This window comes from Aphelocoma coerulescens, chromosome 7 (genome assembly GCF_041296385.1).
Source record: "Aphelocoma coerulescens isolate FSJ_1873_10779 chromosome 7, UR_Acoe_1.0, whole genome shotgun sequence".
In the NCBI taxonomy this organism is placed as follows: Eukaryota; Metazoa; Chordata; class Aves; order Passeriformes; family Corvidae; genus Aphelocoma; species Aphelocoma coerulescens.
Window position 1 is genome coordinate 17,447,935 of NC_091021.1, and position 23,877 is coordinate 17,471,811.

The following is a 23,877-nucleotide window of genomic DNA, read 5'->3' on the forward strand; positions in this document are numbered from 1 at the left end:
ACCTTTTGGTAACATTGATAAGGTGCTTTTAAATGGGAGGCTATGGTGGGGGAGAAATACTTTAAAAAATTCTCTACTGATGTGTGGAACCTTTTTGTTTCCAGCTTGAGGAAGTAATGGAAAAGGAAACATACAAGACTGCTAAACTAATCCTTGAAAGGTTTGATCCAGAATCAAGTGGAAAGGTGAGTCTTGTTATTGATACTGATGTTATATGAAAGGTACTATGGAGCTGAGCATTCAGATAATGTTATTTATAATTAATTGGCAGGAGACTGAACTACCATCTGCTGGAACATCTGCAACCCCAAGACCTGGACAAGGTAATAGCCCTGTAAAACAGGTGCTCTTTAGCATAGATACTCATCTTTCACAGCAATTTCCACTCTAGAAGTCTGTCTATGATAAAATTTGTAGATCAATTGACCTTTATTTAGGGTTAATAGACTGTTCATTAGGCTGTGCCCATTACTGTTCTGTATTTTTCAGATAAGGGATCTATTACTAAAGCCTGATGTTCTAGACAGCAGAATATTTAATGCTGCTTGATGTTAAAGCTGAGAGAAAATTAACTCCTTGTGGCATACTTGCAACTTTTCTAGAATACTAAGGTGTTTTCAAATCTATTGTAATATTCATTGACTTAGCTTTTCAATTGTGTTTCTATTAATGGCTAGTTAGACCTTTCCTAATGCAGTGCTTAAACTACTTCTGTTTAGTGCCGAGAGGAAAAAGAAGCTGGTGTGTAATTCAACTACTTTCTAGTTGCAAAGAGTGGACACTTCTTTACCAGTTTATGATGTTCCATTTAAAGGTGCTATTGAATAAAATAATAAAATAGAAAAAAAAACTTGAATGTGTTTCAAGGAAGCCTTGTTTCTAGATTACCCACATAAGTTTCAAAACTGGAAAGATCTCACAGTAGAATGCTTACATTAAAAAGGTGGTATTTATGCAAATATTTATGTGACCAAACTACTGTTAATTTTTGTTAAGGTTGAGTGTAATATGCTGTAAACTGAAAATGCTTGTATGAACACAGTATAAAGGCTGCCTCGTGTTATATTACTGAGGATTGTACTCACACTTTAAGACAGATCTTTGTTGTTAACTTGCTGTTATAACCTGAAAGGGCTGATGCTCAAAATAAACTGCAGAATCTAATATGCATAATTTTTCATAAAATAGACAGATTGCTTTAGAATTTATTATTAGAATTGTCAACTTTGTGTTAAATTCTTGTGGGTAACCAAACTTCTATTTTTCCTATTTCTCAGTCTTAGTACTCATTTTGTTGGGTGCAGAGCACCTGGATTTACTGACAAGGGTATTTATAAGCTGCACCATCAAATTTACTGTTTTGTTGTTCTTGCTTAGCTTCAAATTGCCATGAAAATGTTTTAAAACTATCCTTACTTGTTGACATTGACAGTGAATAGTTGCTGTGCAGTACCTCAATGGTGAAGCTTTAATCTCTTCTGGTGTCTTAGGCACAACAGCTTTTTTTCAAGTTTGCTCCTTACCTGCTCTCCCATCATTCCATTTCTTCAGCATTCATAGTTTTATTCAGGCTGAAGGGCCGTTCTGACACCCTGTTCTGTTCTCTGCCTTAATACAGCTCATGGGTGGTTGCCAAGAATTTTCTGTTATACCTGTAATGTGTAGGTAGTCTGTTGGCTTTTTTTAACTCTTTATAAAATTCATCCTCTTTAAGCTATGTTAGAAATCACTCCAATAGTCCGGTAGTAGAGTGACAGATCCGTTTATAGAATGCAAGTAACACTGATCAGGGTATGAAACTGCCTGGAGATGTGTTTCTGTGTAGAAATCTGCAGATAATTAGCTATAAATTAGATGGTGATAAGTCTTTAGTCACTCTGCCTTTATTAAGAGAGAGCAGCAGCAGTTTTGAAACTCCTTTGCAGGTACATGACTGATCTCTTCCCCCTACCCAGGCAGTAAGGAGCAAGTAAGTGTAAGGAGCAATGCTGAGAAGTGAGTTGGTGAGTCTCTATTAATTAGTCTTGTGTGTGTTTGGGTTTTCAAAGCATAGTGCCCCTGCTTTTGATCCAGAGTCTGCCAAAAGCAGATCAGTTAGGTCCAGCATATGCTGTGTTGTGTTGATTGTGTCTTGACTGTTAATAGAAGGGCTGGGAGGGAGAGGTTCTGAGATAGAATTATTTCTGAGAGCCAGTGTCTGTAGGCTGTGGTCTACGTTAATAATTGTGGTATGAGTAGATTTGTGAACCAGTTGTTGCTGAGGAGTTTGCTCATACTGTGCTTTAGAACTTTTTATTTAGAGCTAGCTGTAAACAAGTCTCATGGGCTTGGTGGAAGGAATCTTTTAGTACAGTTTCATTTGCAAAGAATGCTCTCTGAGACTGTCATGGTGTGAACCAGTAGCCTCTAAGTGGGGACACAACTGAGAAAATGTACAGTTCTCTTTCAAACAGATTCAACTTTTTGGGGTGCATGGACATTCTTGCTTGAACCTGAATAAAAGTGCAGTTTAGCTTTGGGAGGGATTTTGGAAAACAAATTTTCTAAGTTGTCATGGCTTATAGTTGGATTTTATGATCTTAAGGATCTTTTCCAACCTAAATTATTCTAGGAGTCAATGTAACTTTGTTCATATACAGCACAATTTTATTTTATTTTTTCTGATCTGTTCTCTAACACATTGAATTTGGAATTGGTGCAGCTTTTATCCCCATGTAAGTGGTTAGTCAGTCTATTCTATTTGGAGGTGTGTTATAGTTCAAAGGGATATGCTGTGTTTGGCTTTGGCTTGTGAAATTATGGAGACTTAATTTCCAAATAACTTGTTCTTGTTATATGCAGTAATTATTTCAATTTTTAGCTATCAAAAAACCTGCTAGCTTACTGCTGTTCACACTAAATGTCTGCCCAAAATGAGTATTAGCTTTTGTTCTGTGCAGTATATAACTTACTGTAACTAGATGACACCTTTATGTGGTTGTGGTATAATTTGGTGCATGTAGTATGTGGTAGAATTAAAATGGTTAGGAATAATAAAATATCTGTTAGCAAGTTAACATTAAATCTTCCCTGATCTTCTCTTTGCTCACTTTGGACACAAGCTAGCTAAGCAACAGAACTCATTTTCTTGAGCTCTGTAATGGAGTCTTTTTGAAAAGAGGGTAAATAATGACTGATATATAATCAAGTTGGACAATGTTGTGTGTGTCAGCTGATGAAAGGTTAGTTGGTATGTTTTTGACTTACTAGTTGAAATGAAAGCTTGCACATCATACTAATTGGTACGAAGGTTTAATCAGTATTGCGTAATAGTTGGTTCTCAGAAAAACAACTGGTAGTGCCCCAATTTTCCTGTGTATTTAGCTCTTTTTGCAGTTTTTGTGATTTTGACATGTACTGCTTGAATAAGTAAGGTTGGTTTTAACAGATGATTTAGATCAATCTTGTGTTTGGTTTAAAAAAACCATCAGGAAATCCAGAATGAAAGGAATTTGAAAATTTAAGTGCTATTTTATCTGTTCAGAAATGTTTTGAGGGGTACAGTTAGTGAATATATGCTTATTCAGTACTTTGGCCATAGAGAAAAATAGTGTAAGTATATATTTGCAGTGAAATATTTATCAACAATATCCTGTTGTTACCTGCTCTTCTCATTTTGCTAACGCCACTGTTAGCACAGGGGTGTATTGTAAATGAAATCACTGTGACCTGAATTAAAAGTAATGCAATAAAAGATGGTTGCAGGCTGTGGGATGGATATAGGCATGAGGAGGAAGAAAATTATTGGTTGGTCTTTGATACTAAAGCCAACAAGTTATGTAAACTATCTACTGACCTGCAGTGTACTGTAGCTCTATAAAAATAATATATTCTTCTCTACAAAAGTCAAGGTGTTTCAAAGTGAGGGAAAAATAAAATAGTTATGCTTGTAAACATGAAACATGTCACTGCCTCACCACTGCAGCATTGTAATAGTCTTTAAGAGCTCGTACTGAATCATCAGTTGAGTAGATACCTCTTAAGTAATGTTGTCTGCTTATACGTGTGAATTGTCCAGTGCCTATTGTCCAGTGTCCAGTGTTCTATTTTTAAGCTATTTGTCTCTCTTCATGCAGTTGACTTTTGGATACACAAATATCGTTACTGAAGAAAATCCTTGGAAAATGGCAAAACTTCATTAAAACTACATCAGCAGTACCTGTATATTGTGTTAGTGTTGAGGTCAATGGACATGTTTCTTAGCTAAGCTGTGTAACTTGGAATTACGGAAATCTGGAACTTTGCAAGAGGCTCATTTTTAACACATTGCATCTTAAGGCAATTTGAGAAGTATATAGATCATATTCAGTTACTTCAGAAGAATATTAGGGCTGCTGTTGTGGAAGTGCACAGCAGATTTAAAAGGAATTAGGGGAGTTCATGGGTAAAGGGTCCATATGTGATACTAAGATGATGAGACAGGGCTCTACTTGCTATGCCCATGGCAATGCATTTATGGATCCTGGGGATGCTATTAGGAATGTAAGCATCAGAAATTCAAGTTTGTGTGTTGTCACTGAATAATATCTACAGCCACTCTATGAAAGGAAACACTGGAATGGGTGGGGTGTTGGTCTTGCCAAGGAAGAGTGTTTCTCACTTTCTCATAATGCAAGTTCTGGTGACTTCTCTTACTTGGGGAGCAGCAGAGTGTTGCAAAGTTCTCTTAAGTATGAATCATAGAATAGAGTGAAAGCCAAGTGAACTTCTAAGTGAAGGCAAAAAATAAAGGCATTGTGCATAACCTAATATTTTGTGGAAACTAGCAATGAGTCTTGCATTCTTAACTCTGTAATGAGGCTAAAACTACTGAAGCACATCTCTCTAATACTGACTGTGAAGTACTGGTTCAGCATCTTTATAGGAACAAAAATATGGGGAAGGAGTTGTTAAAGTAGCAGTATCTTTTTAATTGAAAGTCATTTAAAGAAGACTTGCCAAAAATGACCCTTCAGAAAGAACAGGCATAAGGGGCAAAGCTCTTGCCGGCGGCATGAAAATTGCTTAGAAATAGTGTATTATGGACTCAGAATAAATGTGAGTATAGCCATGACCTATTGAAACAGACTCAGACCTCTTAAGCAATTAAAATTAATATGCTTAAACCACATGATCTAGTAAGACAGCCTTCAAAATGTAAAACTAACATCCATTTTTGGATTTTGTTTGGTTTTGTAATGAAAAAAGAATGGATTAAGAGCTCTTTTTATACATGTTGAAAATTATCTTGGAACAAGTGGAACTGGGCTTTATCACTCATTTTTTGTACATATGTGGACCAGAGAAGACTTGAGAAATTACATACCTCGTAGCGTAATTTTGGAAACTAACACACGACTGGAAACTGTAACCCAAACTTGACAGTAATGGTTAAATAAATCATGGGTTTTAATCAGTATTTTGGATTTGAAGATGGGTCATGCCTGTTGGTCAGATGGCATAGAGAGAATGCAGTTGTCCTAGTGTAGTAAAACTTGAAAGGTTACTGCTAATGTCTGTCACAAAAAGCTCTTGAAGACATGTTAATGGGGAGGTTAATAATAAATGAATTCTTACTTCAGATAAAACTCTCAGCACCAGGAGCAGTTTTCAAACTAGAAGCAAGTCACCAAGGAAAAGCCGATAGAATTTCTGCAACTACCTCACCAATTAATCCTGGTTTCCAGATTCTGAACATCTTAAATAGTAAGGGGGCAAACATTAACTTCTAACTTGTTAAAATCAAGTTAAAATACAGAACCTTCAGACTTATGGGGTGATGTAATTTGGATGACGAAGTTGTGTGAAGTAATGCAGCCATGCACATGAAGGTGTGGCGGGGAAAAGTAGTAATTTGTTCTGCTTTGTAGGAAACTGAACTAGATGGATTTTTAGTAAGACTGTAGTTTTTTAACTTGTAGTTTTTAAAGTGGTGATACCAACAAATTTTTAATTCTTTCTTCTGTTATGTATTAATCTTATTTATATGTACAGATAAGTAGGCAAGACCATAACCTATGTATGTTGCAATTTTCATGGCACTAGATTGGCTGTTTTCCCACAGAATTGTTATGTTTGACCTAGTACTTCAGTGATAGCAGCTTTTTCTTAGCTAGTGCAAGCTGATGTAGCATGCTCCCCTCCTCCATCCAAAGCAGGAGCTTGGCGTGGTAGTATTGTACTTTTGGGGGCAGGGATCGTTCCTTCAGACTCAGCACACCCATTTTCCAGTGGCTGGTTGCCAGTGGACCTATAAACTGCCTGCGAAGCATTTAAACTCTTCCAGCCTGACACAAAGTCAGCAGATAAAATCTCTCTAATCTTGACACTCATGGAAATGGTTTTAGAGTCCAAATGTAGTGTTAAACTCCATTTGCTGTGAAGGAAGACATGCAAGCTTGTTCAAAGTGACGTGGGTGCTATATGCTAACTCTGTAGGGTATTACAGCCTTAGGTGTGGGAGTTACTGGGGTGTCCCTTTTGGAGACTATGCTGCTACTTTTTAACCATGTGAATATCTGCAGACCTAAAGCAATGGTTGCATTTCAGTTCGATTTGTTGCAATAGTGACTATTACAGCATCGAAACCGTAGTATATTACTCTGGTGATATTTGGCTTCAGGTAAGAACAACTGAGGAAATATGTTAAGGTTTTCATGATAGTGATTCAATAGTAACTGATAGTGGTGTGAGAAGAGGTGAAAGTAGGGATGTGTTCGAGCAGAGCCCATTCTTGCTTTGTGAGAATCCGTGCACATGGTTTGATGACAGGGTTACTGAAACAAGTGAGTGAAACTACATCACTTGAAAGAAGCATTACCTTTTCTTCTGTTTTTAGAATTGTTTCATTTATCCAATCTGATTTTTTAAAATAACTCTGGACACTTAGCCTGGGAATTCTATGTACTGAGTAGTTTTGGTCACATGAAATGCTGAATACTTGGAAGCATTCTTAAGCCATGGAGTAAAAAGTGGTCAGTTCTGTGCATTGTGGTTTGAGTCTAACTGTTCATATGTCCAGCATTCTGCCTTAGCAGGTACTTTATGATTCTGTTCTCTAATTGCCTTCTAGAAGAATTTTGCCCAAAGTGTTTAACAGTTATGATAATTGCTGTTGAAATACAGTATTCTATGTGGTATTTACTTCTGCATGGTATTTACTTCTATGACATGCTCAGCTGATGATATTTAGTTTTAGACCTTCCTGGTTTTGTTTGATTCTGTAATTTGCTAATTGGTATAACAATATTAATGTACTTTTACTAATATCTTGCCTATAATGCTAGATACTAAATTCAGTATGTACATGTTCTTGTCAGAAATTCGTCAGAGGACTGCAGCTCAAAGAAATGTTTCTACACCTCAACCTGCAACTCCTAAACAGGGCTCTCCAAAGTCCCTGCTTCCAGCATCTCCGAATGTGCAGAGAGAGACACCAGCTGTGAGCGGGCTCGGGGAAAGAACGGCTGTGCCATCCTTGCAATCAAACGTTTTACCAAGACGCCCTGGATCCCCTGCTACTTCAGTGCCTGGAATGGGTAAACACAGCACTTAATGTTATTTACAGTTTATATTGTTTTCTCTGGTTACCAATAAAATAGGCCATTTTCAGACAGTATGGAAATGGCATTTCATTTGGAGATAGCAGAGCAGTTATCTGATTAAGCAGGAGTTCCATATTCAATTAGCCATAACTCTTTACAGCTGGCACCTTTTGATGCTGAAACCTATTGCCTGAGCTCATTTAACTGTTATGGCTTCTTTGTTTAAATGGCAATAAAACTTTGCAGTATTCTGTAGTCAACAATATAGCATACCTTTTTATGTTCTTAGTTTAGAAGAGCTCTATGCTTGTATAAATCAGGTACAGAGGAGAACACTTTCAGAATACATTCATGCTTCTCACTAAACCCTGCACATATTTTTTTTAACATGCATTTTGACATTTATTTAAATTTTTACTCTAGAAGGTATAGTCATGCAGCCTCTACTCATAGATTAAAGTGTGGAATACCAAATACAACAGAAAAGTTGTCTGTGTTGTAGCTGAATGCTAAAATGGCATTGTTATTTTGGTACAAGAGTCCAAAGTCTAGCAACAGGTTGAAATCTGGTAGCAATGTGTAGTCCTTGAAATTTGTTTTTGTATCCTGAAAATGTTTTTCACTTGATTTCTTATTTGGTATTCAGATGGGATGGACTTTTAATAAATAGAATATGAACTAAATGGCATTGGAAGGATTGCAAAATTTGAGAGTTTTGGGTGGGAAGCACAGTTCTCATTTTCCTCATGGATGGTAAAGCTGTGTGTAGGTTTGTGCCAGGCCTTTCATTCTTCATGGGATGTTTGACAAGTTGGATCACAAGGCAAGAAAAGATATGAAATGCTGTCTTGCAAATAGAAGGGGTACAACTTGCCAAGAATCTCCTGAGCACCAGTGTAATGTGGAGTAGTTCTTTGCTCTATATATATAGGGATCAAGAATATTTTTCTCTGCCCTGTGTTCCTGATTTTTACTTGAAGCTACTTAGGTCTTACCAACTGTATGTCCTTCCTTACTAATTTCCAAGATACAATCTAAAAGTAGACCTCTAGATAATATACTGACACCTGCTCTTTAAGATCTTGGGAAGCTGAATGCTAAAATGCCTTTTCCTGTTGCTTAGTGGAGTGCAATAAACTTGTCATGGAAAGTTGTGATCTCCCTTCTCTGTAGAGTCCATTAAATCTTATTTGTTGTTAGTAATTCTTTACCTGTGTTATGAAACTGCTAAATTTGTTTTTATCCCTGAAGTGAACTGTAAAGGCGAATTGTTAGTAAGTTTTGATTATCTTGAAGTACCAGAAATTAGCTCCTTGCACCAGGAAATTGGTCATTTGGTTGCAAACCACATTCACTGATATCTGATTACCAAAAATTCCATGAGTTTAAAATTGCATGCTCCTTTTTAAGGAAGCTGACTGTGTAATAAGGTATCAGCTGTATAATAGCTTTGTTCTTTGGGGAAGATTCAGGCACATTGAATAAGCTGGATGAAATTCAGCCTGTACTGCATAAATGTGTTAGAGGAGGAAGGAAAATAAAGTAACTGACTTGTTTGAAAGGACAAGCTTGTGATTTAAAAATTTTCATGTAGTTTTTGTGGTAATGCTTTACAGGCACTTTTTCCCCCACTAGTAACTGGTATTTTGACCAAACATGTTACTTTGTCATGAATAACAATGGGAGCCACTGCAATTGTCAGTTAATATAGAAGTCCTCTTTTTTCTTGAATTTCCCCAAACCTTGCAGGTATATGAAATTTGTCATGTAGCTGTAGTGAAAAGTACGTAAATTCAGTATCTATAAGAACAATATTGCATCAAAGTTTATGCATGGCCTGCAACAAATATGAATAGCCTTAATTATATCTATTTTACAGAAGATTAATAATTCATTTTCATTATACTATATTTTGTAGGGGAGAATCAATTTAACGTGTATTACCACAGAGCTCCCATATGTTTGAAAATTAATAACCAGCAGGTAGTTGAGAGTTTGCCAAGCTTTGCAAAAATGACCAGTCTTTCTACAATGATTGCTTTTGATGTTTATATTAATTACTGGTGTCCATAACAGCATGAGAACCGAGATGGTTGGTTTGAGTTATTAGTAGGCAGGTAATTGAAGTTGTTCTTGGAGTGTGTTGTGATGTTTCACTCTAGGTAACTTTATTCAATTTTTACCTTGTTTATTGACTTTTAGAAACTTCATATATTGGTGATTTACAAGTCATATGAAAACTTCGTCTTTTGAATAAATTCCTAAGTAAACATTTGAGTGTAAACCAGGTATTCACAAAGTTGTTCTAGAGCTTTAATTCTACTGCAGATTGTATCAGTGCCTTTTTTTGATGGAAGTATTGGATCTTTTAGGTTTTTATGAGGGTCTAGGAAATGAATTTTGCCTGACCTCTACTTTGGACAGCTTTAGCAGAATCTAGCTTATATTGCACTGAATTTGTTCTGTTTTGCTGCTGTGAGGGTTTTGTTGCTGTGAGGGTCTAGGTTCCTGCTTGAGGACAGAATACAGGGGTAACTTGGAAATGCATTCACTGATTGTTGTCTCCTGAATTAATTTCTCTTGTTTGTGAAAATTGAAAAAATTTTAAAAACATTTGTGTTGAGTATGGAATCTTTTTACTTAACAGATGGGTTGTAAATTGCAGTATTTTCTGAACAATTTTCTTGTGCTCCTAAATATTAGGACAGTCCATTTTGGTCAAATATCCAATATTGACAAGATGTATCTTGAAAGACTGTTAGAAATAGTGCAGCCTTAATGTCAAGATTAGTCTTGGTTTATGTGTAGCACTGCAAGAGAGCACTGCTGAAAATACTTGATTCCTACAATGTTTGACATTTGCCATAGAGGATGGAGGTTATCTCTGTGGTATTGAGTGTGAGGTTTACCACAATGTAGTACATTCTGCCCTTAGTTACTTTTTCCTTTGTTGCTTCTGTCTGTGAAGATTGAAAGGTAGGAGGCTTGAAATGGTAATTTGCTTGCAGTTATTTTTAATGCTGTATTTAAACATGAAGCCCATCTTGGATTGAATAGTAAGACTTGCTGTTTTGTCTCTGCCTCCTGGTCTGGAGGTGAAGATTTATGAGGAGGGCCTGAGATACTTGATTCTTTCAGCCTGAAGAAGAGGAGACTGAGGGGAGACCTCACTGTGGTCTTCAACATCCTCATGAGGGGAAGGAGAGGGGCAGGCACTGATCTCTTCACTCTGATGACCAGTGACAGGGCCCAAGGAAATGGCATGAAGCTGATTCAGGGAGGTGTAGGTTGGGTATCAGGGTAAAGTTTTTTACCCAGAGCACTGGCATGGGCTCCCCAGGGAAGTGGTCACAGCACCAAGCCTGACAGAGTTCAAGAAGCGTTTGGACAGCGCTCTCAGGCACATGGTGTGATTTTTGGGGTGTCCTTTGCAGGGCCAGGAGTTGGACTCGATGATCCTGATGGGTCCCTTCCAACTCATCATATTCTATGAATACTCTACTTTAGAGGTACATGTTACTTCTATTTGTATGTTTATCAAAGTGCTGGAAGCTATGATTGTGCACGTCCTGATGCTGTTCCTGGCTAAGTTGCTATAAGAAAACTAAATCTGAACAATCCTGAAAAGCTTGAAGTCAACTGTTTTTAACACAATATCTTTCAATCAAGTGTCCTTCTGAAGTAGTTCAACCTACTAACAAACTATGCTCTCTTAGTTGTCCTTTGTTCGGATTTTTAAAAAATCCTATTTTGCATTTTTAGACAGTGCGTTTAATCTGTTTTACTCTGTTGCATATTGAGACAGTGATTTTAGTTTGTTTTACCCTTTAACTTCCTCTTTGTTTATTGGTCATTACAGGGAATTCTGTGAAACATCTCAAGAAAAACACTGGAAGCATACAGCAAATTGAAAAGAGAATTGCAGGCTGACTTCTGTAGTTACTAAAGGCCTTTCTTTTAAGCCCTGCTGTTTCTATATTTGTTTTTACTGGATGTAGTGAGAATAGCTACAAGGCAGAACTTTTTGCACCTTCATTATTTAATTTCTAAGAATTACATATACTTAGTTCTTGCAGGGCTTCAGGTTGCCATATGCTCATCTCAGTAAAAAACCTGCTAATACTAGCTGGTTTTTTTTCTGTCTCACCTTCTTAGCTGTCCTGAGCTTCTATAAGACTTTTGCATTTTTACTAGTAATTTTGTCATTGGTTTAAACCAAGTCTTATTTGCAAGGGATCACAGTTTTGTCTTGAAGTGGCTTGAAGCTGACCATTTTGTCCCAGTTTGAGAGTTCTGAAAGACTGGTTTGTTGTTCTACTCCAACGTTGTTTATTTTGCTTGTTTGTTTTGTGGACTTTGAATGTAATTCATAAAGCTCATATGGGAATAGATTTTAAGTCTTCCCTTCTCTTCCCCCAAATGCTCCATTATCTTACACTCAGAACTGTTTGTTGAAAGTACTGTAACACAATGCTTCTGGTGCTTAAATGTAAAATGTTTCCTCTCCATACTTAGTTATTTGAATGGTTGCATGGCACTTTACCGTGCCATAAATCAAGTCCTTCCGGATGGGAGAGAATTTGCTGAAAGTCCTTGCAAGGAGTTTCAAAGATAAACTGAGACTTTTCCTTGAGTTTCAATGCTTCCAGATAGTTGTTTATTAAGTCTTATCAGAGGAACAGAGCCACTAGCGTGACCCAGGTACAGCATAGAGCACAGAAAAGCAGGAGTGAGGGCTCTCTATCAAGATTTACACAGCCTTTTAAAGATATTTTAACCAATAGTTACTAAAAACGTACATTATTTTCACTTTCCTACCAATTATTCAGTAACGCGACTAGGAACTGTGGAATTCTCTATCCAGTCACTCCAAACTACTTTTACTGCAGAACATGGAGTGGTAAGAGAAGGAGAAGAAGGTTTAGAGAACAACAACAATCCTCCATTTTGATATTTTTTACTCTTATGTATTTACTACAAAGAGAAGCCCAAAACCTCTAAATTTTTCACCCTGTGACAATCTTACATAGTAGTCTATCACCTAATTCACACCACTGTATTTTCTAGTTCTTGTCTGACTGTTGGTAATTTTTTCCAAGGTTTGAGGCTAAAACAGTGTTTTTCAGGGGGGTAAGAACCCTTAAAAACGGGCAGAGAAATATTCTCGGCACTCTGGGTTCCTACACTTGCATTGGAATGATTAAGACCTGAGTTGCTTACGTTAGGCCTAGCTTATTCTGTTTTAAGGCTGCAAGAGAAAGTAGACATAAGAACTCAAAGCTATATAAATGGAAATTGGTAGTTTGCATTGGTCTTATACAATGGACCAGATGTTTTAAAACTTTGCAGAAAGAGAAACTTGTACCAGTGTTCTAGTTTAACTGCTGTATGTAGAGGTGAAAAAATACCAACCATTGCTCTTACCTTTTCTTTAAGGAGTTTCGTTTTGGTAGTAGTTTGTTAAATGCATGGGGGAAATAGCATCTTTATATTGGCCTTCTGGCTTCTCTGACTAAGCATAAATCTGAAAGCATCCAGCTTGTCATTAAATGAGGGATTGCCAGAATGGCAAACAGCTGGACAGGTTTAATGTACAGACTGAATGCACACTGAGGGCATGCTCATGTGGTATAGTAATTACACAGAAACCAGGGGGTGTTTCAGTGGTGACATCTTCATAAAATCATAGAATGGTTTGGATTTTAAGGGATCTTAAAGATTAATCTATTTGAAAGCCTCATACCATGGACAGGACACCTTCTAGGAGACCAGGTTGCCCTGATCTCTAGTTCTACTGTTGTCATTGATTTTGCCAGATTTATTGGTATAAACTAGAAGTATAAATTTTCAGAGTTGAGAGTATATGAAGAGAACTTAGTTAAGTTGTTCTTTCTTAAAAAGCCTCTATTTGTTAATAATCATTGAATACTATTGATACATTAAGTTCTTTAGAAATTAGAAATTTAATTACATGTCCAAGGTGTAAAAATAGAGTGATTTAATAAAATTGTAAGCTAAAGGAGCAGAAGAGGAATTTTCAACTATTGTGGGTCGAAGAATCTTACAGCTTTCCTAGTGGACTAAGAAATATGCCCATGTATATTAAGTTGATGCAATTATTTTGTTACAGTAGCACACACAGTAAAATACAATTTGTAATAATATAGTGGAAAATAATTTTGATGTAATTCATGTCTTCTAGGTCTTCATCCTCCAGGCCCTCCGTTGGCAAGACCTGTTCTTCCTCGAGAAAGAGGAGTTGTGGATAGAGTTATTGAATATTTGGTTGGTGATGGTCCTCAGAACAGGTAAATTGTTCTTTAAGAAATACCTAAGCACTTTGGGGAAAGGAAGCTTCTTAACCTTTTTGTTTAAGCCAGACACATCAAGGTTAAATGAATTGCAAATGAACTTGTTCAAAATTTTCGTAATTAAGAAATGGTTCTCAATGCTTCAGTTGAAATCTCTTTGCAGGGAAACTGCTAATATTTGGGCAAAACTAACCTCTGTACTGAGTGGTATTAGCCTTGTGATACAAAAAAAATCTGTACTCAAGTGGGTGAATGACTTATATTTTGAAATAAAAAAAAATCAATTGCCTCAGCACTTTAGCTTTATATCTGCTATAAATGCCTTTCAGATTGCCTTCAGAACTATCCAGACATATCAGAACATAACACGTTAACTATGGTTACTTATCATATTAACTGTATTCTAATGAAACAAAAGCTTAATTTGTGTGTTGTTTTCTGACACTGATGATATTAAAAATATGTTGAACTGTGATTTAAAGTGTAGCTGTGAGTATTTCACTGTGGTTAAGCCAACTTCAAAAAGTATTATTTAATCTACAGATGTAGTTTGCTTTCAAGGGTAATAATTTCATTGTGGAAATCACCTTTTAGAAGAAAAGATCTAAGGTATTAGTCAATATGTAAGGTAAAATACATCTTCCTTCAATGTGTTTTTACTTAAAGGTATGTAATTATGTATTATTCATGTTTTCTAGGTATGCTCTTATATGTCAGCAATGTTTTTCTCACAATGGTATGGCTTTGAGGGAGGAGTTTGAATATATAGGTAAGAGCTAATCTTTTTTAGACTCTTATTACTTGGCTTATGTTTCATAACAAGCATGTATCATACTTCATTTTGGTTGCAGCTAAGTACTTAACTGACATTGTGAAGTATCACTTCATGTGGGTATATTTTTTGCTAACTTATTACTCTATATCTTAAGATTTCCTTCAAGACTTAGAGAAGTACTTTATTGCAACCTCCAGGTCATGGATTTTATGTGTAGAAAACTATTCAGTAGAAATAAGCTTCCTCCAATACATCCCTGAACATTGCTACTGGCTATGAATGGTTCTCAGAAGGGTTTTATGTTGAGAAACTATCTGACATTAAAGTGTGCCTCTTTTAGCAGAACTTAAACTAAATTTTCCTTTGGCAAGAAGATCTTGGGGACGTATTGGAAAAAGTGGGAACAAGCCCTAGGGGCCTATACGTGAATTTATGGCTGACAATAACTTAAGACAGACACAGCTCTTTATTGAACACAGATGTTGTATTTTGCCTGCTTTCTACCACAAGTGTAAGCCTGATGCTTAAGAAGCTATGGATTCTTAGCTAAATCTTCTATTTAATTTTGTTTTGTTTAATTTTGTGAGTAAATATACTGCACTGTAAGAATAAGCTAAATGTTTCCTATGAAACCAAAGATAGTAGTCTATATGTCATTTTAGTTCACAACTCCACTGTACCAGAAATTGCCACTTCCCCGCTTGCCTTGGTGAGAGTGGGGGAGGACAAAAATAGTTATTTAAGTATTAAATGGTATCCAGTACTTCTACAAAACAAAACTGCTTTTTCTTAATTAAGCGTCACTTGAGCAGAATGCTCCTCAAAAAGCAGAGTGAGGCATACCTTGTGGAATTCCTAACATCTTACTGAGATTGTGGGGAAAGTGGCATCTTAAGGGGAGGGGAAAAAAATTCATCTGCCAACGTAATTCTTTTGTAGGAAAGAATAGAACACCATGTGGCAACATCTGCTGCTACTGAATTGCATTATTTTGTTCATAGTGGTCAAATCTTTCACAGTGTTGAGCAGTACACACAGCAGCAGAGCTGAAAGTAAGCAGGTTTGCAAAAAGCAAATGCCTGCTCAATTTAGAGAAGAACTTGTATAGAATAGCTTAGGTAAATTTGATGGAGGTACTCTCTGGTACTGGTAGTCACTTAGTTAACTCTCTGTTTTTAGTATTTTTGACCATCAGAAGATAGTGCAGGAATAAAGGTGAAATGTGAAGTTAATTAGTGAGGCTGCTTACTGGGTGTCTTTGTGTAGCATTTAGGTGTGCCTACTGCTTCTTCCTGAATCCTGCAAGAAAAACTAGACCTCAAGCTCCACGACTTCCAGACTTCAGTTTTGAAAGAAAGCAATCTACAGAATTGCGATCTGAAACTGAGCCTCTAGAACCTAGAGAGAGAAAGCCCCAGGAGACTCAGCAGACAAAAGGTATGTACTAATCTTGTGAAGTCTGCTCTTTTTTAAAAGTATAATGAAATTCCCCATTGTCTTTCTCTGTTGAGCTAAGTTTTCTTGTAAGAATGACAACAGCTGAAATACTCAAACACTGCTCAAACAGGGTTCCTGGTGAGGTGATCAATGACTGAAGTCTGTCAGCGTTTGAGGCATTTGGACAATGCCCTTAACATGCTTTAGCTTTTGATCAACCCCCAGTTGGTTGGGCAGTTGGTCTAGATGATTGTTGTTGGTCCATTCCAACTGAAATAGTACAATTTATTCTGACTTCACAGTAAGTGCAGTTTATATATTTTTTCAGTTCTTGTCTCTGCTCCTAGCTTAGGTTGTTGATAGTAGAGTCTTCTTTCCTGTACCCTAGAATTTCTTCATATTGGTCATTATCTTGTGCAAATGATGGCATAACAATTTTTTTTCACTCTACTGACAAACAGATAGAAAATAGCACTGTAAATTACAGAAATAGTCAAGGAGGGAGTATGTCCCAAAGTAGTTAACTTTCACTGTGTTTGGCAGGTCATTTGGTTGAGGTGTGTTGGAATTTCTGCCTTTGTTCCTTTTGCTCTTTTCCTCAGGGCAGGAAAATCTAGTAAAACTGCCGTGTTTAATTTCAGGTAGTTCAAAGACAAATTGTCAATTTTAATTTAACATAGTTCCTTTTGAGACATTTTATAGTCTGCAGATACAGTAGACATCTGGTGTACAGCCAACAGGAAGATGCAGTGTTTTAAAAGACTCCAGAAATCATGATTTCAAACCAGAGGATCTCCAGTTAGATGTGCTGTTGAGTGCTTGATGGGACTTCACGTTATTTTAAGCAGGGGTCCTGAGGGAAAACTATCAGATAGTGTGCAGTGCTGAGGTTCAGGCTACTGAACCACACAGCAACTGTGGGAGACTGTCAGAGGGTAATAGAGTGCTTCTGCTTGATTATTTTTAACAGGGAGTACAAAATAACATTGGGCTTTACTTTCTGGCATGAGAAAGCTGCAAAAGAACAGTAGGGGAGTCATAATACCTAATGGTGGATGTCTCTGGGCATGGCCTCATGAGGGTGCATTGTAGTGAAAACCTGGTTGGTTTCTTTTCTTGTGCCATACTGCACTCTTACCTCAGTCAAAGTGCTGTTACTGTCATGAAAGTAAGACTGAAATCAAATGGATGAAACTAAGAGAATGAAAAGATCTCGTTTTGTCTTAAATCATAGAATCATGTTTTAAAGTGAGGGGAGGGTAGGTTAGTAGCTCTTTGGCTACTTTTGAATTTAGAAGATTCTTACAGAAAAAGATATACTTTGTTATTGGGATCTTTAAAAGTGTGCTTGTTTTCCTCTTTCTGACTCAAATAGAGAGATCCGTAAAGAAGGATACTCAACTCTTGTGTGCCTCAAGGGCTTCTGAGTATTATCCATTATTGCAGGTTTTTAGAGAGGTGAGGTGCTTGCTAATTAATCTGGTATTGTCGTTGAAAGAAATTATTATCAAACTGTGCCTATAATAGGTCTGAGATGCTGAGTCAGTATATAGATGTTGTAAAAAATGTAAAATCTGGAGAATTAGTGTGAGATTGCTGTTTAAGCACTTCAGATGTAGGAATGAAAACTGTGAGAACTTGCTTTTTTTTGGAAGCAGAATTTTATCAAGCATTTCAGCAGAAAAATAGGATGGATTTATTGCAGTAAATTTGATTTTACCAATGTACCTTTAATAATGAAAATTACTTGGTTTTTTTCTGATGTCTTGTATTAATGTGCTGTTTTAGTTAAAAACAGCAGGATAAGAAAAAACTGTGAGCTTCATTGCAGAGTTCTCTTTTCCTGGTAAGAAGTATATGGTGAAATTTTGCAGCAGAGGCATAAGAAATAAGTAAGGGGTATACAGACTTTTGGTTTTCTGGGTTAAGTAGCTGATCTTTTCTGAATATTTATTCTCCAAGATGATACAAACCATTCTATTTTGGTAATTGCTAAGCAGCCAGACATAGAGTATGTCTTAGTATTTTACATAGCTGTTATCTGAGAAATGTCTTGTTGATGTAGAGGAGGCCAGTGCCTGCTGTGACTTGCCACAAAGGAATCTCTTCTGAATGAGAAAATATTTTCCGTACATCACTTTTTCCATCAGAACTGTAATATGAAACATAACTGCTTAGATGCTACTGGGTTTTGTTAGCAAATGAACATATCCCTTGATTGTAAGTTTAAGGTACAAAGCTATCATTGAGGTAGAGCTCTGGGGAAGGCTTTTGTTCACCTCAGTAAAATAGCTGCTGTCATAGCAAGAATAGAGAATATTTTCACTTACTGATGTAGACAAACATTAACGTCAGGAAACCAACTTCACCACAATGTTGACAACACAGGGGAGTGCAACTCTTGTCTGTAATTCATTTAAACCATAGCTAACAGCAGTATGATGTGATACAGAAATGCTATAAATATTTTTTTACTGGTCAGCTACTTTGACTAATGAGTAGAGCATGAAGCTAAATCTTTTTTTCAGTTGTGTGCTCATGTAGTGACAAGCATGCTACATGCAACTCCTGTAGATAAGAGATCTGAAGAGTGCTTATGGGGCATGCTGTTGGCACTGAACTTTGGAATTTTTTTTTAAACCTCTGGAAATACAGAGTCAGCAGCTGTCAATCTGGTGCAGATTACTGGCATAAACATCATGCTTCCTTATTCAGCAGATTAATTTAGGAAATTTTGGTACCAGAGTGGAGCAATACACTTGAGCTCTTTTCTTACCCTTTCCATAAATGGCTCGATTTTGACATCCCCTTCTCCCCCATCCCCTCCCCCTATCAAAGGCTAGTTGGTGTTCTCATGTACTTTTCTTAAATGTATTGAGGTTTGGATCATATTGAAAGAGCCAACGGGGAACCACTTTTAGCATCTTGATTAATTTTGCCTTACCTTTATTTAGTACTGTTATGCTGTATTCTTGATTCAGGTTTAGCATTTTGCAGTATTTTGAAACAAAATTGAAAAAAAAAAAAAAATTGTCAGTGTTCTGTGTTGAATGTCCGGTGCTGATATTCAGAAGTCTTCATTAGATGTCTTTGAACTTCTGACTTCACCACGGTGGTCAGCACTTCATGGACTGGTTTATGTCATATCTCTAGATTTGCATGCAATTCCTTGACCATCTTGCTCAGATATTTTTATGATGATTTAATACTCTGTCACTTGTAAGGATTCTTGGAATACAGCAGCTGCTAGTATGTTTGAAAGGCAGGTGCAGAAACTTTCCATTTTAAAGGCAGGTGCAGAAACTTGGCTTGTTGTTCAACTGAAGGGTTCACAGTAATGCTCTCTACCAGAAATAATGTCATTTCAAGTGTTTGCTCACTGTGAGTTCTACAAGTGGAGCTTGGCTTTGGGCAAGTGTTACAGATGAAACAGAAACTTTTTCTGGGAATAAAACTGATGGAAGACAAAGGACTAATAAGGCTTGAACTCAGTGATTTCTCAAGCAGACACAGGTCAGCTCACCTTGAGTTTGATGACTTGTAAACAAGTTTTTTTGATTTAAAAGTCTATTATGTTTCTAGTGAACCACAGTTCAGTTTTGCTGAATAGATTAAGTTGCCTTTTTGATAGGGTGTAAAGGGTAGAGGGAATGCTGTGCTATTATCTGAATTGTTTCAAAGGTTTCACAAATAGCTTTCTCTGATATCAAAGCCATTAACAGATTACTGTGGGACACACATTCTTTAAAGATACTTCAGACATGTGGCACTATGTGGAAATCTGTCTTAAAGGGGAGCTGTAGTAGCGAAGAAAACTTGTCCCAAAGCTGCTTGAAAGCACAAGCAGCTATATTTTAGCGCAATTACACCATTTCTATGGATTCCCACTTAACAGAAATTTTCTACTTAATTTAAGTGTGATGCAGTATTGCAATTTCACTGGTTACTCAGTGAGATACTCTCTACAACAAGAGGAGGGGTGCCTGGCTACTTACAATGTGAAGTACATAGGCTTTCTAAGTACTAAGCATTAAGCAGGAGTGTTGGGGGGAAAAACTGCTGTAGCCAGGAGCAGGTTTTGTAAGGTTGCATTGCTGCAGCTCTTAAATATGCAGCAAGTATAGGGCTGTGTTTGCTGTTAAGATCATGTGAGTGAAGCTACATTCTTTGATAAAATCATGGATTAAGTATTACTCTTCAAGAACACTTACATTTTATTTTGGCATCCTTTTAAGTTTATAGTCAGAGCTTTCACTTGTTGGCTACTGTTCTCACAATGACTTTAATCATGTAGTATTTAAATCAGGTTGACTTTGGGCAAGCTTTCCATTAATTGCTGTGTTTAAAATGGAATCTCTATGTATTTTTAATGAAGACTGATCATGTTTATGGTTGGAGTTAGCGTCACTTACTCTGAATGCCCTAACTACTTATTTAAAGGACCTACTCTTTAGTTTCTTGTAACTTTCTCAGACTTAATTATAAGACCAAATTTTTCCATGTAAATTTGTATTACTGTATATTCTGGAGAGTTTCAAGAAGTTTAATCAAGAACAGAGTGAAGGGAAAATTCATAAAAAACCTGTCAATTTTTGCTTAAATAAGCAGTGTCTCCATACCTTTTATTAGAATATAAAATGAAAGCACCATCCTCTTCCTTTAAATACAGTTAGAATACGCATTTCATCAGGTTTTCTCCTTTCCATTAGAAGCTGGTGGCTGTGGTTGTCCCTAGGTCTTACATCAAAGATGTTGTAGATGGTTGGCATCCTTCTGATTAGACTGAGCAAACAGTCTCCTTACCTTTGTCAGACTAAGAGCAAGTCGCTGCTGCAGAGTGCTAAGCATTATTCAGTTGAAGACTGCAGGACTGAAACTCTGTAAATAGGTAATGGTTGGGCTATGCTACAAATGAGTTGAGAGGGCATGGAGCTGCCTCTTCCTTGCATCCCATATTTCTTTGACTCTAGCCTGAAGAGTAGCAATAAAGGAATGTAACTCAAGTGTGGACGGTTGGAGCAGGAAAATGCACAAACTTATTCATAGAATTTGAGGCTGAAGAAAAAATGCAGAGATGAGACAGAAAGAAAACTGACAGCTGGGAGATAAAGATTGAGCACAGACAGAGATGGGATCAAGATGGAAATTGAAGAGCAGGAAGAGAGAGTGGGATGGCCTGGAAAGTAACTGGGGACATTATTTTGTTTGGGCAGAAATAGGGTTGAAAAATTTTGGAACAAGAAGCCAGGGCAGGTGTTGAGCAGCTTGTGGTTGAGAGAGCAGGGAAGGAACCAGGAGGTGAGTCAGCTGCAAACTTAATAAAATGAAAGATCGAGTCTGAGAAAAGAATGGAGAAGCTGGGCTGCTCTGAGCAGTCTGAAATGAAGCCTGGAACTAGCTAGGTGGAGCTTTGTGTGGGAAGAGGAGTCTTAAGTTCTTGGTGACAGGCATTTGTACAAGGTCTGCTTGACATAGGTGTGCCAGCAGCTCCTCTGCTCAGTCATGGGCCAAGAAGCCAGAGCAGTGCTTCTAAAGCTTTTGTCTCTGCTTGAATTGTGTATCAGCCTGAAGCAGTCTGATTACTTTCAGACACCCAAGACATTTAGATGAACACGAACACATGGCACTTGACTGACACTGTTTTCCTCAGATGTTGGTATTGGGACCAGCACTGCATGATATCTTTGTCAGGACGTGGACAGTGGGATTGAGCACACCTTCAGCAGATTTGCTGATGACACTGAGCTGTGTGGTGCAGGGAAGGGATTCCATCCAGAGGGACCTTGAGAGTCTTGAGAGGTGGGACTGTGAACCTTAACGAAATTCATTAAGGCCAAGTCTGAGGTCCTGCGTCTGGATCAGGGCAATCCTGAGCACAAGTACAGGCTGAGCAGAGAAGGAATTGGGAGCAACCATGAGGAGAAGGATGTGGGGATGTTGGTTGGCAGGAATCTCAACGTGACCTGGCAATGTGTGGTTGTAACCCAGAAAGCCAGCCATGTCCTGGGCTGCATCAAAAGCACTGTGGCCAGCAGGGTGAGGGAGATGATTCTCTCCCTCTACTCTGCTCTTGTGAGACCCCACCTGGAGAGCTGTGTCCAGCTTTGGGGGACTGAACTGGTTTCAGCTGTGATAGAGTTGATTTTTTTCTTAGTAGCTGGTACAGTACTTGGTTTTGAATTTAGTACAAGAATAATATTGATAACACATGGATGTTTTGGTTATTGCTAAGTAGTGCTTATTTTAAGCCAACGACTTCTTGGTATTTCATGCTTTACCAGCATGAGGTGCCCAAGGAGCTTTGTGGGGGCATAGCCAGGACAGGTTATTCCAGGGTTATTCTATACCACAGAATGTCATGGACAGTGTGTAAACTGGGGGAGTTGTATGTGAGGGGCTGAACACTGCTGGGGCATGGGCTGGGCCTCAGTCAGCAGGCAGGGAGCCATTGTATTCGGCATCACATGTGTTTAATTTTTTTTCCTTTCTCTTCCCCCTTCCCCCCTGCTTAGATACAGTTATTTTTGTTGTAGTTGTTACTATCTTAATTTGTTGAATTATTAAACTGTTCTAATTTTAACCCCGGAGTTTAACTTTTTTTGTGATTCTCCTCCCCATCCCACCAGGGTGGCAGGAAGGTGGGTGGGGAGTAGGCAGGTGTCTGGGCTGCAACCCAGTTGCAGGCTGGGTTAAACAACAGGCCCCTGGCATAAGAAAGACATTCTCCTTTTGGAGCAAGTCGGGAGGAGGGCCACAAGCATGGTCAGAGGGCTGGTGACAGGCTGAGAGGGTTGGAGCTGTACAGCCTGGAGAAGAGAAGGCTTTGGGGAGACTGTAGAGCAGCCTTACAGAATCTAAAGGGGTCTGAAGAAAGCTGGAGAGGGACTTTATACAAGGGCATATAGTGATAGGATGAGGCAGAATGGATATCAGCTGAAAGGGTGTAGGTTTAGATTAGATATTGGGAAGAAATTTTTCACTGTGGAGAGGGATGAGACACTGTAACAGGCTGCCAACAGAAGCTGTGGGTGCCCCATCCCTGGAAGTTTTCAAGGCGCAGTTGGATGGGGCTTTGAGCAACTTGGTCTAGGGGAAGGTTGGAACTAGATTGATCTTTAAGGTTGCTTCTAACCCAAACCATTCTATGACTATGCAGTTAGAAACATTTGATAAGGCTAACATTTTTGAGCTGTAACTTTGCATCAGTTTTGCAAACTGTTCGCATTCACAGCATGCATTAATACTGTATAGTATTGACTAATACTAGTCAATAAATCAACTGCCATCAGTAATGCCATTCTGCAGTACCTTTGTGTCCTTTAGTGCAATCGCATTCAGTTTTTCAGTGCTTTTGCTTACTTCAAAATATGACTTTCCATATGCTACTGAAGTCCTGTTGTGAAGCTAGAATTTACTTTAGAGGCAGTACTTAAAATAAATGTTTTTGATCTTAAAAATACATGTGTTATTGAAGAAAGTCCCATCCCAGATGAAGAATAAGTATACTCCTTTTCAACCTTCCTGCACTACTCCATGGAAGACAGAATATGTAGTAATTTTCATTGACTGGTTTGATATGTTTGTTAGGGTTGGTTTTATGGGTTTTTTTGGTTGGGTTTTTTTGGTTTTTTTGGTGTTTTAATTTTTTTCTGGGTATCAGACTCCTTACGTTTAAAATAGTTTCCATCAAGTAGAATGTTTTAATTTGTGTACAGATTGAACCCTTATTAAAAAAATAAAACAGTTGATGAAACTGACATTACCAAGCACAAAGAAACTGAATTAACATGTT

The 23,877-nt window shown here is 37.6% G+C and overlaps 1 protein-coding gene across 4 annotated transcripts in view; it reads left to right on the forward strand.

The window, feature by feature from the left end:
* Window positions 1-23,877, forward strand: part of LNPK (lunapark, ER junction formation factor) — a 56,311-nt gene that overhangs the window by 19,218 nt on the left and 13,216 nt on the right. For all 4 annotated transcript variants that reach the window (XR_011151928.1, XM_069020596.1, XM_069020598.1 and 1 more), the window contains exons 7-12: window positions 105-185; window positions 272-323; window positions 7,338-7,556; window positions 13,765-13,870; window positions 14,572-14,642; window positions 15,915-16,085. Coding sequence is in view for 3 of the 4 variants with exons in the window: in XM_069020596.1 (XP_068876697.1) it covers window positions 105-185; window positions 272-323; window positions 7,338-7,556; window positions 13,765-13,870; window positions 14,572-14,642; window positions 15,915-16,085 (700 nt within the window). In the remaining variant the exon portion in view is untranslated. The remainder of the gene's footprint in view (window positions 1-104; window positions 186-271; window positions 324-7,337; window positions 7,557-13,764; window positions 13,871-14,571; window positions 14,643-15,914; window positions 16,086-23,877) is intronic.